General features: G+C 44.2%; 1 protein-coding gene across 2 annotated transcripts in view; it reads left to right on the plus strand.

Annotated features, from left to right (window-relative positions):
• DOCK8 (dedicator of cytokinesis 8) overlaps positions 1-19,839 on the plus strand; it is a 214,849-nt gene that overhangs the window by 33,093 nt on the left and 161,917 nt on the right. For both annotated transcript variants that reach the window (XM_077474999.1, XM_077475000.1), the window contains one exon: positions 10,054-10,125. In XM_077474999.1, coding sequence (XP_077331125.1) covers positions 10,054-10,125 — 72 coding nt within the window. The remainder of the gene's footprint in view (positions 1-10,053; positions 10,126-19,839) is intronic.

The raw sequence follows: 19,839 nt of genomic DNA on the forward strand, positions 1-19,839 counted from the left end.
GTGTTCGGGGCGTAGTAGGAGACCAAGGAGTAAAGTTGGTCCCCCACAGTGCCCTTTACAAGTAAATACCTGCCCTCCGGATCCGCTTTTTCAAAACTTTTATTGAATTTGCATGTTTTGGCAATCAAAATGGCGACCCCCCTGGTCTTGGATTCCGCGTTGGCTAAGAAGAACTGAGGGAAGTGGGCATGTAGGAACTTGGGACTATACCGGATAGGAAGGTGGGTTTCCTGAAGTAGAATTATATCTAGTTTCAGGGATTTGTAGTAATCAAGGGCTTTTCTCCGTTTGATGGGGGAATTAAGACCCTGAATGTTATGGGAGGCTATCTTGAGCCTAGCAGCCTGTGGATCAGCCATGGAGCAGAGGGGGAGCCCAGCATCTGAAAGCGACCTCACTTACCCAATCCATAGCGGGGTTCTCGGTAAGGGCATTGGGATCGGTGGCCCGAGGTTGTCTCCCAGGATACCATGTCGACTGGGTTGGCTCAGCCCAACCTGAGGAGAAAAAAAATAGTGTCATGTAAACATTCAACGGGGGTAGCTTACCATCAAGGGGGGAGAGAGGGGGAGAAAGGGCAAGGAAAGAAAGGGTTCCTGAGAAGAGAAAGAGGAGATCAGGGCAGGAGACACCCCCCGAAATCCCAAGAAAAAACAATGAAGACAACCGACCCATAAGGTCAGAAGTCCCGACCCTCAGACGCCTGGGATAGGCCGAGGGAGGGAGAGTTACACATGTGGTCCCTCGCGGAACTGGGGACCCCTAGTCGGGTAACTACCCGAGCTGTGAAATCAACTTTAAATAGCAATAACATATAAGCAGCAATATACAAAAAAAGGAATTTTTCTTGAGGCACGGCTAAACATAATGTCTAGAAGACACTGGGGCTAAACAATGGATGCTGTTCTTTAGGCATAAGGTAGGATGGTATATCCAGGGGGGGTGCTGTGGAATGCAGCCCCCTGGGAAATCCTCAAAGCAACCTTAGGGCCCATTTCGAGGGGATGTAAAAAAATATGAGGGGTTACGGGCAGTCCAGTAGATGGACGAAGTACTGCATAGCGTCCCGGAATATTGGAGGCAATGGGGAGAAGGGTAGCACAAGGGTAGCACAAGTCCTAGGCAAGGGGAGGGCAAAAAGGGTTGGAGGGCCAAACTTTCAATGTTTGGGGAGCAGTCCTCCGGCCCTCTCCAGGACCTCGGACGGTCAGTCACAGAATGGAGAGTCTGAAAATGGGACTGGAAGTTGCTCAGGTGGGTGCATTATCCTTGACCTTCTTGGCTCTTCCGGAGGTCCACAACGGGGATTGTGGGCTGTTAGGAGTGGGTCGTTTGTTGGATCCTTGGCTAGGGTTAGAAGTGTCCATGTCAGCTTCTTGAGAAATGATTTTCAGCCTGGTGAGGAGCTTTTCCCCCTCGGGGAAAGTGGAGAAGGCAAAAGACTTCCCTTTGTCCGTGAACCTGACCGCAAATGGGAATGCCCATTTGTATTTTATGTCTTTTTGTGACATTGCAAGCAAGAGGGGTTTTAGAGCTCTCCGTCTCTGTATAGTGGAGGGGGAGAGGTCCGCAAAGATCTGAACCTGGTGACCCTGGTAATTGACGTGTTGCAGGGATCTGGCTCTCTTCATAACTTCTTCTTTCACCGAGAAGTGATGTGGCTTGGCCAGAACATCTCGCGGGGTGCCATCCTTCCTAGGGGGGCCGAGGGTTCTATGGACCCGGTCAAGTTCAAGCTTAGTAGCTGGGATGTCAGGGATTAGCTGTTGAATGAGGTCTTGCACCGCCCTGGACACATCAGTTATTGATTCTGGAAGCCCGCGAATTCTGACGTTATATCTGCGTGACCTATTTTCGAGGTCATCTATACGGGCCATGGCTATGTCCAGTTGCTCCTGTACTGAGTAAATGTGCCTGGAGTTTTGGATGGATCTGGCTATGGTATCCTCCATTTTATGTTCGATCGTTTCGATCCGGGAGCCTAGGTTAATAAAATCAGCTTTCAATTCCCCCGTGATTTGCAAGGCAGTTTGGGAGAGGCCCCTCTCTAATAGTTCAGAGAATTTGCCAAACAGGGCATCCATGTGGGAGACTGGGTCTGCATGAGCAGCCTCGTGGGGGGCCATGGCGGCCTGGGTAACCCTGTAGGTCCCCGCTGGGGAGGGGGAGAACTCCTGGATGGTGCGTTCCAGCAGAGAGACCGTGGAGGCCGGGGACGGTGTGGCTTCCTTGGGGAGACCCCTGGGGTTGCCTGGGGTGGCGTGGAGAGGAGGAAAGTCTGTATCTGACCTGAAATCCACTGTGCCTGCGGATCTGTGATCCTGAGACAGGAGCTGTGCTGCGGTGGCCATCTTGGATTTCTCCCTCACGTCCAATGAAGCGAACAGCGGGCCCAGATTGCGTTTAGCCAGTCCACCGGTCATTCAGAAATGTGCCCCAACACTTCGGGAGTCCGCCCCTATAGCTCGGGAAGCGGAAGGGTAGCCGTGTCGTGCGGTAGGGGTTCCGTCGTTCCGCGAGGTAGCGGAGCTTTAGATGATCGCGGCCATCTTGGAAGCCTCGCGCATGCGCACTCCATCTTCTCTAAATCTTTAAGCTTTCTTGACTGTTGCTTGGCAAATCAATGTTTCAGCTCCCTCCATAAATTTTCTATAGGATTAAGGTCTGGAGACTGTCTTAGCCACTCTGTGACCTTAATAAGCTCCTCCTTGAGCCACTCCTATGTTGCCTTGGCGCTATATTTTGGGTCACTGTCAGGCTGGAAGACCCATCTACGACCCATCTTCAGTGTTCTGGCTGAGGGAAGAAGGTTCTCATCCAATATTTTATTTAATTATAGATCCCCCAATTTCTTTGTAAGTAGGCAAACGTACAAAATCTGCAGGGGATCAAGTACTTATTTAGGCATCTAGACTTGGTGAAGACAACTTGCTGAAGTTCAAATCAAGCATCAGAATGGGGGAAGAAAAGAGATGTAAGTGACTTTGAACGTGGTGCCAGACGGGTTGTTGGTGCCAGACGGGCTGGTCTGAGCATTTAAAAAACTGCTGATCTCCTGGGATTTTTACACACAACCATCTCCAGGGTTTACAGAGAATGGTCCGAAAAAGAGAAAATATCCAGTGAGCAGCAATTGTGTGGACAAAAATGCCTTGTTGATGTCAGAGGTCAGAAGAGAATGAGCAGACTGGTTTGTGATGATAGAAAGGCAACATTAACTTACATAATCACTTGTTACAACCGAGGTATGCAGACTACCATCTCTGAATGCACAACACATCGGACCTTGAAACAGGTCACCTAAGAACAGGAAACTGAGGCTACAATTCGCACAGGCTCCATAAAATTGGACAACATTGGAAAAACATTGCCTGGTGTGATGGGTCTCAATTTCAGCTGCAAAATTTAGATAAAAGGGGTAAGAATTTGGTGTCAGCATGAAAGCATGGATTCATCCTGCCTTATATCAATGGTTCCGGCTGATGGTGGTGGTGTAATAGTGTGGGGGATATTTTCTTGGCACACATTTTGCTCCTTAGTACCATTTGCACATCGTTTAAACGCCACGTCCTACCTGAGTATTGTTGCTGACCATGTCCATCCCTTTATGACTACAGTGTACTCATCTTCTGAAGGACACTAGGATAATGCACCATGTCACAAAGCTCAAATCATCTCAAACTGGTTTCTTGAACATGGCAATGAATTCACTGTACTCCAATGGTATCCAGAGTCACCAAATCTCAATCCTTTGGGATGTGGTGGAATGGGAGATTCGTATCATGAATGTGCAGCTGACAAATTTGCAGAAACTGCATGATGCTATCATGTCAATATGGACCAAAATCTCTGAGGAATGTTTCCAACACCTTGTTGAATCTATGCCACAAAGAATTAAGGCAGCTCTGAAAGCAAAAGGGGTCCAACTCGGTACTAGCAAGGTGTTCCTAATAAAGTGGCCAGTGAGTGTATATTTTAAATTGCAATGATGCCTAGCAGCTCATAGCTATATGAATATCTTTAATGTATCTTACCATTCTAAGCTGATAAAAACTGAATTTAGGCAATTGTGCATAGCATAATTGTATGCATTTTGTTAATCAATAAACCCAATAGTGATTGTGTAGTCATGTGACTTGGTAAAATTCTAGAGCCAGTGCTAATACAGTGTTTTATTGCCTATCACTGTTATCACTAATTGCGATCAACTGGAAAATGAACATATGTTAGTGGTTTCCTAAAACAAGTTTGATTAATCACCTGCATTTGCTTGATCGAACTGGCGTATAAATTGACAATTTCAGTACAGGTTATTAAAAAGTTTAATTGAAACTTGAAAAAAAATATGGCAATTTTGATTGAAATCACAAATCTGCATTTGATTAAATCACTCATTTCCAAATTTTAAGACTCAGGATTTTAATTCTAGCTCAACTGAGAGTAGTTGAAATTGCTGGAAGGTTGTCATGTGTATGGCAAGCTTTTATGTCTCGATGGCCCATTAGTGAAAAGGAACCCCTAACTACTGGGAGCATGTTATTTTAAATAGGTGTTCAGGCTTTTATTCATTTTTATTCTGTTTAAATGTTATTGTGGCCTAATTTGATGGTTGTGTGTGAGGTGGGGTTAGTCGTAATGCTGGGGTCACAGACACCTCCAGCCAGACAATCTCCAGCCATCTGAGGCAATTCTTGCACATCCTCTTGAGTTTAGAGGTTGTCACTGGTTTACTTTGCCAGTTCTTTGTTTGTTGTCAGTTATGATTTCTTTGCTCTCGGCCTTTCCGTGACAGGCATGAGTTTTTCTTTGTTGGTGGTTTAAAATTTAAGTGAAACAATCTTTCCTCAGTACAGTTGTGGCCTCGCACTTATTCTAACCAAAATTTGTCATATATGAGGCAAATGGTTTAAATCTTACTCCTCCGTAGAGCTGTATGTAGTATTATCTTTTTTTGTGCTTGCTATTGTAACATGTTTTACCGTATACACTCCTCCGCTGGCCCTATTTTGTATATGGGTTCCATAGACTTGGGCTGCATCCATAGGTTTGTTCTTCAGCATTAGTGGCAATAGAGAAGTGATACCATTTGAGGAAAATTGTTATTATTTGTCAGGAAACAGGTGCGTACAGTGATGGTATCTGCCCTTTTTGCAAACAAGACATACCAGGAGGGAGGTGTGGAAATCTTATGACCTCTGAGCTGCTCAGCCAGCACAGCTGAAGCTAAGAGTGTGACGAGTGCTTCCGTCAGTATACCATTTCCTCTAGTCTGGACATAGATATCCGATATTATGGCCGCATATTGCAACCAAGAACTAGGCAGGACTTGTTTAGCTGCAAAAACTGAGCTCTTTATTTGAAAACTCACACAGAGTATATACCCCACGGGAGGACCCCCCCCCCCCCCCCCCCATCATAATACCCTAACTATACAAACTGTACACAGGAATATAATTACAACAATCAGCATATACTATAAATATTACATTAATAAAACAACTAACCACCTGGACAATCAGGGATCTCATATTCCAGGTCAGACTTGCTAGCTCAAAGTACAATACACATTATTACAAGTATAAAAACATCCCTCAATAGTCTGCTAGCAGACAATAAGTGAGTTAATTGGCACAATTAACAATGGGTGAAAGACCCTTAGGAGGCACACTAGACTTGCTTACAATGAACACATTATAGCAGGAGACCCCAGACAGGTGGCTTGAGTGGATATCACCATCTGCTTTGAGTCTCAGTGTGAAGCAGTCACTATTGGTAGTGAGGCAGCTAGGCCCTATACAGGGACCCCGGGCCTAGAGTCCCAGAGTCTGTGTGTCTTGGGGAGACATGGACTTGAATCCAAAGTAACATTACTCCAAGGGTCCCCTCAGGCATACTGTACACCTCACAAAGAGTGGTTATCACTTAAAAGTCAGGGCCCATAGTCAGTAAGCAAGAGGCTAGCCTGCAGTCCCCTCCAAAAGCCTCTGTCCCGGGTGAGTCTGTCACAAAGAGGTCATAGAGAATCCGGATCCCACACTGTCACTGCAGCAGCTGGGAGGCCTTCTAGAAAAACCACAAGGTACATAGGGGTTGATTATGAAAGAAAATAGTCTGTCTTCACTTTGAAAGGGAAGTTGCACTTTGCAAGGGAATTTTCCACGGAGCTTAGGGAATGAGGTGAAGGTCTTCTGTTTTTCATCGCCCAATCATGTGCAAGTTAAAATGTTATTTTTAATTGTGCTTGCCCAAGATTGGACATTCTTTGCAAACAAACTTCACCTCCCATTAATTAAGCTCTAAGGGAAAATTCCATTGCAAAGTGCAACTTCCCTTGAAAAATAAATAGCCTATTTTCCTTTAGTATATCAAACCCACAGTTTTGCAAGTATGCATTTTAATGCACTGTTTTTAACTTGCATATTTAGAGTGCTACTTTAGGCTATGTTCATGTATGACTTCCATGAGATTTCAATGAATGGGATCCAACTTTGATCTGACCTTACCAGGGCCTTTGAGTCTGGTATAAAGCCTGAGAAGGAACCCCACAGCAAATTTTTGTTATAAAATGGCGTGGGGTGCCCCCTCCACGACCATACCAGACCCTTATCCGGGCATGCAGCCCGGCAGGTAAGGGAAAGTGGGGGGTGAGTGAGCCCCCCCCAGACCATATGGGGGCACCTTGTCCCAATGTTGATGGGGACAAGGGCCTCTTGCCGTCAACCCTGGGTGATGGTTGTGGGGGTCTGCGGGCAGGAGATTTATTGGAATCTGGAAGTCCCCTTTAACAGGGGGGCCCCCAGATCCCGCCCCCTCCATGTGAATGAGTTTAGGATATCCCTACCCATTTACCCTATTGTACTCCCACCCATTCACCTCAAAAAAGGCAGTGTAGTGTAAATAAAAACAAGAGACTGTTTTGACAAGTCCTGTATTAAAAATTAAGTGTCCCCTGTCCCTCCAACATGTCTTCTTCCTCTGGTCTTCTCCCTACGCTGCTGTCTTCTCCTTCCAGTAATGTGCTCTTTCTCCGGTCTTCTCCCTCTGCTGTCTTCTCCCTTCGGTGATGTGTTCTTCCAACGGTCTTCTCTGCAGCAGACCTGGTGCTCCAATGATGCTGGCTCCTGCAGTTGTGTCATCTCCGTTGTCTGACAACTCTTATATAGACGTGGGACGTGGACATCTGGTGGCGTCACCACGAGGCTCCACCCTTTGTGACATCACAAGGGGCAGAGCCTAATGGTGACGTCACTGGATGGCCACCCCCTATCTCTATTTAACAGCTGGCAGACTTCGGAGATGAGCCAACTGCAGGAACTAGCGTAGAAGGAGGACCGGGTCGGCAGAAGAGAAGACAGCAGCAGAGGGAGAAGACCTGAGGAAGAACACATCGGTGGGGAACCGGAGAAAGAATACATGTTCGAGCTACGACGGGTGACATTCTTCATTTTTAATAACGGACTTGTCAAAACCTTCTCGTTGGTATTTACACTACGCTGCCTTTTTTTGGGGTGAATGGGTAGGGGTACAATGTACCCTATACTCATTTACATGCGGGGGTGGGATCTGGGGGCTCCCGTGTTAAAGGGGGCATCCAGATTTTGATAAGCCCCCTGCCTGCAGACCACAACAACCATCGCCCAGGTTTTTCGGGAAGAGGAACATTGGGACAAGGTACTTTGGGGTGGGGGGGGGGGGGGCTCAGAAAGATTGGACCAGTTAAGATGGCTCTCTTAGGGCACCAGTGATTTTGACATGACATGTGACTTGTGTTCTGGAAGTCGGTAGAGCGATTCACCCCACCCCAAAGCATCTTGCCCCAATGTTGATGGGGACAAGGGCCTCTTCCCGACAACCCTAGGCGGTGGTTGTGGGGGGTCTGCGGGCAGCTACGACGGATAACATTCTTAATTTTTAATAAAGGGCTTGTCAAAACCTTCTCTTGTTTGTGATTACACTACACTGCCTTTTCTGGGGTGAATGAGTAGATTCCGATAAGCCCCCTTTAACACGTGGGCCCCTAGATCAGTGTAGTGTAAAAAAAATGAAGAATGTCACCCGTCGTAGCTACGGCATTTTTTCTTTCTCCGGTTCCACACCAATATTTTCTTCCTCCGGACTTCTCCCTCTGCTGCAGTTTTTTCCACCACTGACCCGGTCCTTTGGGGTGGGAGAGCAGAGCCCCAACTGCCCCAAAGCATGCACCCTCCCCCATGTTAATGTGGTTGTACACCCTGTACAATCACTTTTACCTACAGGTAAGCCTTACCTGTAGGAGCTTGAAATATCTCCTAAACCTTCACGGCTTAGGAAATATTTACTAAAAAGCCAATGACTATGGCGCATGCGCCGATGTCATCGGCACTTGCACCCTTTAGAAAGGGCACTTCATGCCGTTTCTAATAGGGGTCATACCGTGACTGGTGGGAGTGACGTCATGCCACTCTGACCAGTCATAGAGCCGGAGTTTGCGGCCCCAGAAGGAAGAGGGGTGAAGATGGACGCTCCCTGCTAGTGGGGACAACGGAGACATCGCAGGCTTCTGTTTCAGGTAAGTGACACATAATGGCCTACTATGCGATGCATAGTAGCCCATTATGCTTTACATTTGCAGGGAAATAAAGAGGAAGTAAAACCCACCAGGGTTTAATTCCTCTTTAAGGGCATGTGGCCTGGTGTGGTCCAGGAGGTGGGGGGATCTCTTATCTGTTGTCCCCCCCCCCCCCACCCTTTTCTGACACGCCAGGCTGCATGCTTGCATAAGGGTTTGGTATGGATTTTGGGGGGGGGGCCCACGCCGTTTAGTAGTAGTGCAGGGTGCATTTTCAAAGTCGGACCAGTTAAGACAGGGAACAGGGGAACCATTACAGAGAACCATTGATTTTGAAATGTCATGTGGCTTGTGCTTTGGAAGTCGGAGCATATGTCGGACCAGTGTGAACTGGCCCTTAAGGAATGGAAACTATTTCTGATTACTTATAGTCATGTGTGTTCTGGGATGAGCTTTACTGTCTGCTGAAAACATCATTCATCATTAGGGGTACAGCTGACAATTTTTGTAGCCTGGGATGACCCAGAAAATACATTGGTCCTTTTTGTGCTGCATCCTATAAACACATAGCTGTAAACTGTAACAAATAGATGTATTGGTCATTGCAGAAGGTTAATATAAGTGTGGATGTCATAGTAGTGTTTTTAAAATAAACTGGGCAGATTTCCTTTTTTCTGTACACGTAAATATTTGTTAAGGGTGTATCTGACATTGTATTCTGTTTTTAATGTACATCAGCTGCACTATTACATTCCATGGGACAAAGCTTATATGCAAGATGTGACTTGTTAATCCCTTGTGCAGACTCGGCGTCTGTAATATAAAGAATGTATTTGCATGTTCATTGCTTGTTTAAGGCCTAAGTTTAGTCAAATACTTAAAAAAAAAAAAAAAAAAAAATCAGCTCTGGGAACAGTACTGACTTTCAGTGAGAAGTGTCTCTTTTGCTGATGGCTGATGCTTTAGTTGAACTCTTCAGCCCTCTTTTCACCCCGCAGTAATGCCATTAGGGTTAACGGAGCCAAGAGACCTGTCATATGCAATCATCAAGAGGGTTGACTATGCCCACTTTTTCCCACCCCTTCTCCATTCATAGGAGTCGTGCTATATATTCTATCAATGAATGGACGGGCAGATGAATGAAGGGTCCATGGAATGCTTTTCATTTCTGAAAGTTATAGTATAGCTTCTTTGAATGGAGGAAGGGCATAAATGATAGGCATAGTCATCACTGTTAAGTGCCTGTCACAGTCTGGGAACCCCTACGGCACCAGAAGACTACTGCTGTGGGGAGGGGTTTAGAAGATGAAAGATTTCAACGCAGCAGACATCAGCACAAGAGACAATTCTCATTGATAGTAAGTTCTGTCCTTATGCTGATTTCAAAGAAAAAATATATATATATAAAATGTTTCTAAACTTTAATGAAAGAAATAAACTGAAATAAAAGAAGTGACATAGACAAGTTTTCTGACATACTCGTGTTTTCTGTCTTGCCTTCTCAGGGCTGACCAGGATCTACACATCAGGGACTGTGTTCAGATATATTTACGGGACTGGCTAATAGTCAACAGAAAGTAAGTAAACATGTACCTAAAAATAAAATTATCACTGCCTTCCCTTTCCCTTGTTTCCTAAAAAAATCTATAGTCTTAGCACGCGCTAATTCTATAACATCAGCATTGTAACAACAATGCAAAAAAAGTTATATTTGACAATCCAACATAAGCTTAAAGGGATTGTAAAGTCAGAAGGTTTATTTTTTTTATTTTAATGCATTCTATGCATTAAGATAAAAAGCCTTCTGTGTGCAGCAGCCCCACTCAGCCCCCCTAATACTTACCTGAGGTCCCTCTCTGTCCAGCGATGTCCACAAGTGTCTCAACCGTCCGAGATTCTCCCACCTGATTGGCTGAGATGCAGCAGTGGCGCCATTGGCTCCCGCTGCTGTCAATCAAAGTCAGCTAGACAATCAGGGGAGAGAGGGGCCCAGGTAGGGGCTCCGTGTCTGAATGGACACACGGAGCTGTGACTCTGCTCGGGTGCCCCCATAGCAAGCTGCTTGCTGTGGGGGCACTCAACAGGAGGGAGGGGCCAGGATTATCTACGAGGGACACAGGAAGAGGAGGTTCTAGGCTGTGCAAATCCACTGCAACAGAGAAGGTAAGTATAACATGTTATAACATGTTTGTTATTTTTATAGGAAGAAAAACAAGTCTTTACAATCACTTTAATTGAAAAAATCTTTCATGTTGTGAGTTATACCTGTTTGCTGGCAATTTCTTTCCACAACTTTCTGGATTCCCTACATGCTGTGCAGCTTCCACTCTGCTATTTACTTTCAATTTCTAAGGACTACAAATCCCATGGTACCTTTCTGCTTGCAAGCAGTGATTCCTAAACTGATTCCGCCTCCTGAAACTCAGCACCTCTGTAGTTCAGAGGCAGACTCTGTAAAATGTGTGACACAGTAGTGACTACCCCAGGGTGTAGTAAATATGTTTCACAGAATTCAAGGAAGTAAGTGTGTGGGAATCTTCACAAAGTAAGTTTACAAACTTCAAGATCATTCAGATTAATATTAGTAGGCTAGAAATAATTGAAATAAATATGATTTTACATTTTCACCACAGATACTTTCATTTAAAATTGGTTCTACTCCTATAGGACAATTTCACATTGGCGAGCAGCCCATTACTCATTACAGTGCAGTTTGAGAAAAAAAACTTTTTTTGAGCTACAGATTTTTAAGAGCAAGAACAGATAAGGTCAGATTGCACCAGGGGTCAAGTCCTGGGGAAAAAAGATCCACTCGCCCACCCAAAAAAAAAATGATACGCTCATATGCACAAACGCTTCAAAAGTGGTATTTTTCATCGAATTTTCGTATTGTGTGTATGAAGTTTAACTGTTAGTACATAAAAAAAAAACAATCCTCAATAAACATAAATATGGTAATTCTCTGAATAATCAGCATTCATTCAATTGTTCTTCCATGCAAATGTAAACATCATGTTCTCATCTTTATTGGGGAATTTTATTTTGTATATAGAGTGTTTATGTGGTGAGTTTACACTTTTCATTGAACAGAGTTTGGATAACACAGGGTTAAACTGAAAGGTCATAAATTAACTGCACATTATCTGGACAGAATGCTTGGGGAGATAGTGATGTGTTCCTGCTTAGGAGATGTATGTTAGCTTGGGGGGCTGCAAACTCTGCAGGGCTCCAACACACACTCGCTGCTATTCCAACCCTTCACATATTTCCACATAAACTTCCCTCCTGGCATTAAACTTTGCCAGGTATTGTGCTCAGCTTACCACCCCAAACTGATGTTCCTCCCTCAGCTCACCTCTCTCATTGCATGTCCTGTGAGCAGAATAGCTGTGCTCCTCCTCTGGGTTCTCTCTCATATGGCACTGAAGATAGAGGGGGGGGGGGGATTCAGCGGGACACACAGAGCAAGTATGCAGGAGAATGGGGGGGGGGGGGGGGGATGAGGAGACAGAAAATCAGGAGGGGCCGACGGGGAGGAGCGCATCACGAGAGGTCTGACTAAATACAATCTCTTAGCAGCAGGGAACTGATCTACCCGTCGGCTAGCTGTGATTGACAGGTAGATCGAAGAGAAAGCTATCATGGTGCCCCTTACTGGCAATGCCTGAATGGTCAGGTGTGCAGCACTTACTATTGCGAGCTGTGTCGGCAGCTGCTGGCGCACCTGCCACACAGATCGCATACTTCAAAGTCTTACAGGACACGGCTGCTAACCGGAACTGAGTTGCCGTTGTGGAAAAAGTACAGGAACTTGCCGGCCGTACACTTTATATATACGGCGGCAAGGTGGCTTCCCTGGGCAGGATCACATACCTGTACGTGATCCTGCACTTCTAGGTCTGTGATGCGCACTTGCGCCACCTGCAGCCCGCTCCTACTGTGATTGGACACATCAGGAGCCAATCTGCGGGTCCAGCAGACACAATGTCTCCTGTGACCCGTGATCATTCAGGACAAAGGCAGAGTGGCGGTCTGCCTATGTAAGCAAGGCGGATTTCCGTTCTGTGAGAAGGGAAGGTTGTGATCCTGTTTCTACCTTCCCATAGTACAAGTACCCCCCACACAGTAAGCACTCCTTAGGCACACATTTAACCCTTTAATTGCCCCTGATGTTAACCCCTTCCCTGCCAGGGTCATTAGTACAGTGATGGTGCATATTTTTAGTACTGATCGCTGTATTAGTTAGTGTCACTGGTTGCCACAAAGTGTCCCTTAGTGTGCGATTTGTCTGCCGCAATGTTGCAGTCCTGCTATAAGTCACTGATCACTGCCATTACAAGTAAAAAAAAAAAAAAAAACATTTCCATAAATCTATCCCATAGTTTGTAGACGCTATAACTTTTGCGCAAACCAATATACACTTATTGGGATTTTTTTTTTACCCAAAATATGTAGCAGAATACATATTGGCCTCAATTGATGAAGACATTTGTTTGTTTCCATTTTTTTATTGGATACCGTATATACTCGAGTATAAGCCGAGATTTTCAGCCTCTTTTTTGAGGCTGAAAGTGCCCCCCTCGGCTTATACTCGAGTCATCGCTGTCTGCCTGCTCGATCAGCGTGTCGAGCAGACAGACAGCGGACATTCTAAAATTCAAAAGCCGCGCCTCCGCCTTCGCCTGTGATAGGCGGAACACTGAATTTCCCAGCAGTCAGTGTTCCGCCTATCACGGACATCCGCTCATCCTCGTACTACGGACGAGGATGAGACGATGTCCGTGATAGGCGGAACACAGGCTGCTGGGAAATTCAGTGTTCCGCCTATCACAGGCGAAGGCGGAGGCGCGGCTTTTGAATTTTAGAATGGCCGCCGAGGCGCCGACGAAGAGCGGCGATCCTGGCAAGGCACGGGACGGAGGCAAGGCAAGGCACGGCACGGGACGGGACGGAGGCAAGGCACGACACGGGACGGAGGCAAGGAGGCAAGGCACGGCACGGGACGGAGGCAAGGCACGGCACGGGACGGAGGCAAGGAAGGCAAGGCACGGGACGGAGGCTCGGGACACAGGCTCGGGACACAGGTAGGCTGGACACACACACACACACAGACACACACACACACACACACACACACACACACACACACACACACACGGACACACACACACAGGGATGGATGGATGGAGACACACACACACAGGGATGGATGGAGACACACACACACACAGGGATGGATGGATGGAGACACACACACACAGGGATGGATGGATGGAGACACACACACACAGGGATGGATGGATGGATGGACACGCACACACAGGGATGGATGGATGGATGGACACACACACACACAGGGATGGATGGATGGATGGACACACACACACACAGGGATGGATGGATGGATGGACACACACACACACACAGGGATGGACGGACACACAGGGATGGACGGACACACAGGGATGGACGGACACACACACAGGGATGGACAGGCATGTCTCACCCTCGGCTTATACACGAGTCAATAAGTTTGCCAGTTTTTTTGGGGGTAAATTGGGGGCCTCGGCTTATATTCGGGTCGGCCTATACTCGAGTATATACGGTATGTTTTATAGCAGAAAGTAAAAAATGTATAATTTTTTCGAAATTTTCAGTCTTTTTTTGGTTATAGTGCAAAAAATAATAAGCGCACAGGTAGTCAAATACCACCAAAAGAAAGCTCTATTTGTGGGGAAAAAAGGACATCAATTTTTTTTTTGTAAAGCGTTGTACAACTGCATACTTGGTAGCTTTTAATGCAGTGTCATATTGCAATAAATGGCCTGGTTATGATGGTGGGTAAACCTTCAGGAGCTGAAGTGGATAAATAATCAAATTACTAGATGGGTACAAATATAGAACACATATAAACCACCATTAAACTTTTCAGCTCCTTGGATGTATGTGATAGAGAGTGTAGGGTTCAGAACAAGCTCACGGCTGTAGTAGCAGCCACAAATTTGTGCTTGTTTTCTTCAGCCATCTCCTGGCTGTAAAGTGAAATTGATAGGCGGCTGTAGAGCCGCCTGATCCCTGTCACAGTGCGTGCACTGCAGTGTCTCCCCCCCCCCCCCCCTCCATGGTTACTGTGCTCTCCTGCTCGTTCTGGGAGCCCAAGACCACATCAGAGGGCTTTAGGATGGCAAGCAAGAGGAGAACAAGTAATGCTTTTAATCCTTGATCTTTTCTGCATTGAATGTAGCTGGAAGTGACAATGATTTAATCACTTCTGGTATCAGAGCCATTATACCCTGGCTGATACAGCCAGGTAAGCAGCTAACCGAGAAGATCTGTGCTCACTTAACTGCTTTGGAGGGCAAGGAAGACATTAAGGTCTAATAGACCCCCAATGTCTCCAAAAAAAAATACCTATCACCACTCTAATGATATCACATAGGGGTTAGTTAACACCTTGTGATATGAATAAAGTTAAATAAAAAAAAAATTAAATAAGAAAGTTTAAAAAAAGAATTATAATAAAATTCATTAAAAACGAAACAAAAAAGTAACCATAACCTCTTTCCCTGCACTCGCTCACAAATGAAAATACAGCACAGGGCGCATGTGTATGTAAACTGCGATTGCGTCACACATATGAAGTTTTGCTGCAAACGCTACAGTGAGAAATAGCTTGTGGTTGACTCCAAATTGATGAGTACTAAAGGCTTATAAAAAAAAAATTGCCTATGGAGATTTTTGGGTGCTGTAGTTTTTTGTGATATAACAGGTGTACACATTTTTAAGAATTGACATGTTTGGTATCTATTTGCTTGACACAAGCCCATCTTTTATATTTTACAAAACAAGTGGGTATTATATTTCTTCCTGAATGTATGCATTTGATAAACAATTGCGCAAATATCGTGCAACATGAAAAAATTGCAACTACTGTCTTTTTTATTCTACAGGGCTTCTGCTTTTGAAAAATATATAGTGTTCCTGGGGGTTTTAAGTCATTTTATGGCCAAAAATGCAGATTTTTACATGTATGCAAAAAATGTAAATATTGCTCTAGAGACATATTGGTTAAACTGGTTGTAAAGTGACTTGGTTATATTACTACAGTCGCCTCTATTAAATATTATGTGCCCCACTGCACATGCTGTATAAAAAAAAAATGTCAATTTCTACCTTATTTCAAAGTGCCTCCTGGCACTTACTTGACTGCTCGCCTCTCTCCTCTCCCAGTCTGACAACTATAGCGAGAAGGGCCGAGAACTCCCAGCACATGAGCCCCGGGAGGCGCTCTGAAATGAGGTAGAAATCTGCATCGTTTTTATACAGCAGGTACAGTGGGACACATAACATTATCTAACAGAGGTAATTGTAGCAATATAACCAAGCAATGATAGCAGCAGGAAGGGGCAGTGAGCAGACAGCTGACACAAGCTGACAGGCAGGGAGGGAGGGGGAGAGGAGTACAGAGGAAAGCTGCGGATGACGGAAGCATGTAAACTGACCACAGTGTCAGGGCTTGGCGCCATGATAAGCCATGGTTAGTTTAGAGGGGGGAGGGCAGAACCAGGCAGGATCAGCCAGGTATTTTAGATGACACAGGGGGGCAAATTACACAACACAAGCACTGTGTTGTTCATGCTTTAAGGGAACAGGATCAATTATTATTTTTATTTTTTTAGGGTTACAAACACTTTAAGAATTTAATATGCAACTACATTAAATTAAGCATTTACCATACCAGGAACTGTGGTAGATTGGACCCACCATGGGCTCCATTTCTGTGAAATACAGAAATCAACTATAAATAAATACTAAAAATAACACTTTAAAAATTAACGTCTTCGCAACGAATGAAGGCTACAGCGTGGTCGTACATTGCCGAGAGAGCTTCATATGAGGTCCTCCTGTGATCACACTGCTCTTGCACTCCCTGTGGGGAGCATCTGCAGGCATCGCTGATCACAGATCACAGCGGCTCCTTACCATGTGATCAGCTGTGTCCAATCACAGTTCATCACAGTGTAAACAGGATTAGCCAGTTATTGGCATTCCCCTTCTCATGCTGAGAGCATATAACCATCAAATCCACACAGGGGACATCTATCTACACTGATAGGGCACTGATCACCAGTTCCCTGATAATCAGTGCAGTCCCAATTGTGCCCACCAGTGCTGCCAATCAGTGCTACCAACCAGTGCCAATCAGTGCTGCCTGTCAGTGTCAGTCAGTGCTGCCCGTCAATGCCTATCAGTGATGACTATAATTGCTCCCTGTCAATGCCCATCAGTGCAGCCTCATCAGCACACATCAGTGAAGAAGAAAAATTATTTATTCACAATATTTTATAACAGAAACTAAGAAACTTTTTATTTTTTTCAAAAATGTTGGTCTTTATTCATTTGTTTAACAAACCCAGTCGCAATTAAATACCACCAAAAAATGAAAATGAAAATTGGCATGGGTAGGAAGGGGGTAAAAGTGCCCAGTAGGCAAGTGGTTATAATACTACAGCTCAGGGTACTGTCACATTTAACCACTCACACTTGAACATAACAATAATCCCCTACTAGGCAAAAACTCTTACAAAATCTGCACAGAGAATAATCCACCTCTATAAAAGTAGGTAAACTTACATGCTGGGAGGGTACAAAAAATCATACATGCCATGGAATGCTATATATAGTGTTTATTACTTTTCTTTGGAGCTGTAACTACACATCACATGTACCATAGTATAGGGTTTACAGAAGAGTAAATCAGTATGTAAATTGGGAAGGATCACTCATTTTCATTTTTTTTCTAATTCAATAGATCACATTAGTGTTTATGGCTACCATATGACATCGATAGAAATAGCAGAATGTGATAAATCTTATACCAAAAATAATTCTGTTGGCATAACGTAAAGTAGAACTCTAGTCAATTTATGTTGATGTGTTAGCACTTCTAACAAGCTTTTATCGATGTATCATAAAACATGTTCTAAACCCTTCCTACTCCACTAATTTTTTTTTTTTTTTTTTTTTTTTTTTTTGTCTGCCTGTGTCCCAGTTTGAGTTATTTCACTTCACTTTTAGATCCTTTATAGGAAGTTAGGAAAATGTCCCCAGAAAGAGAGCAATACCATGTAACAGAGGTTCTTATCTTTCCCCACTCTATCCAAAACTTAAAAAAAAAAATGTTGGATTGAATTATACAATCAATAAACCAAAAGTGTTTTTTTACAAATATGTAGTATTTAATACTGCAATGTATACTTCATATCTTTGTATTATATATACCTAGGTCTTTGAGTCTTACCAGGTCCCCTTGTATTCAGTGTGCTGACAAATGGTATCAGGATACTCGTATTGCCCACTAAAGACGAGCACTGCCCAACACAGCACGCTGCATAGGAATACTGCTCTAAAATGCAGTTAATATTGGACGAATACTGTTTGTTTTGAACTAGTTAATATTTTTAATATACTAATATTTAAAGAAATGTAATCAAATCAATAAATGAAAATTTATATTTCTATTAAAATAATAAAATTCATACATTTAATACAATGTTTATAATTGATATTAATCTAGTTAATAATGCACCAACACTTTTATAAGTATGTAAGGTAAAGAAAATAGTGAATTTGGCTACATTGTAGTGAGCTGGGTTGACCCGTCTTGATTTATCCAATATTACTGCCATCTAGAGGTAGTCTGTGCTTTTGCAAACATGCCTTCATCAATACGTTATAAAATTATAAAGCTCCCCCCCCCCTGCTGACCTTTCTTTGTAAAAAAAAAAAAAGCTAGTTGTCTGGCTTTTAAGTGTATCCAATCACTTCAGTATTCACTGACCTGAAACAAATGAATAGATAAGTCTTCAGTCAGCTTTCACTGACTGCATACTTGTTCTAGGTCTGTGAGTGAGAAAGTATTGAAGCCCATGGCAATTATATAGATAGCATTTTTGTAGAAAAATAACCAGTGCGTGCTACATATTTCTTGTATTACATGTTTCCTTCAAACACATCAATTAAGACTTCATACTCCGAGATCCCCAGTCTTTGGTCCAGGAGGCAGATTAAGTCTCTATTTTTTTTACATCTGTCTCTGAAATGTCCCTTACCGACATCCTTTTGGTCTAAAAATCCAGAGATTTTAGATGCCCCACCTCTCCAGTACCTTCTCAGCCAATAGAAACATGTCTGTGTATACTGTGTGATTTTATACTGTGTGTGTGTGTGTGTTTGTGTATACTGTGTGGTCCCATAATCTCTGATTGCCTGGGGGCCTCATAATCTCCATGAGTTAGTCCGCCCCTGGCGTCATTCATCTTGAATGGCCCTCCCTCCACTCCAAATATGTGCCAAAGGAGCTAATGTACCACATTTTGGCACTGAGCCAGGCACGTTTTATGCCTTGATTTTCATGCATTTTGTTGCACGACAGTTGTGGCAACATCGAACCACGTTTGGGGTGCCATTGAGAAATAATGGCACCGCAAATGCATCCCACGTTTTGCGACAGTTGCTTAAAGAGGAAGTAAACCCTGATGAGTTTACTTCCTCTTTTTTTCCCTGCAAAGGTAAAGCATAATGGACTACTATGCATCGCATAGTAGCCCATTATGTGTCACTTACCTGACACAGGAGCCAGCGAAGTCGCCGCTGTCCCCTGTAGTCCACCGCATCCATCTTGCTTGTGGCGTCTCGCAGCTCCGCCGAATGACAGCGGCGAAGCCGCGATGACGTCACTCCCGCGCATGCGCACGGGAATCGACAAATGCGGCAGCTCCATTCTTGGAACTGCCGCGTTTAGTGCGCCTGCGCGCCGCTGTCTACGGCGCATGCGCCGTAGACAGCGGTGCCCGTTTTCGGGCAAATATCTCCTAAACCATATAGGTTTAGGAGATATTTCTTGGACCTACAGGTAAGCCTTAATCTAGGCTTACCTGTAGGTCAAAGTCGTTTGTAAGGGTTTACTTCCTCTTTAAGGGATGATGGGGCCTAAGGGTGGTTTACAAGCCTATTTACAGCAGATAAATTGTATATTTATTGAACATTATACGTGAAGTAAACAGGTGAGTATATATAGTGGTGAAATTGGGTATAAATAAAAAAAAAGTATAGTAGTAACACCGAGTCAGGACATCATAATAGATAACAAAAGCTAAATAGAAAGAAATATAAAAAACACTTCTCTTGGGATCAATGCACTACAGTGCCTTGAAAAAGTATTCGTACCCCTTGAAATTTTTCCACATTTTGTCATGTTACAACTAAAAACATAAATTTCAAAACTTAGT

Source organism: Lithobates pipiens, unplaced genomic scaffold, assembly GCF_037356315.1.
Source record: "Lithobates pipiens isolate NorthernLeopardFrog02 unplaced genomic scaffold, aLitPip1_a1.2 Scaffold_13, whole genome shotgun sequence".
In the NCBI taxonomy this organism is placed as follows: Eukaryota; Metazoa; Chordata; class Amphibia; order Anura; family Ranidae; genus Lithobates; species Lithobates pipiens.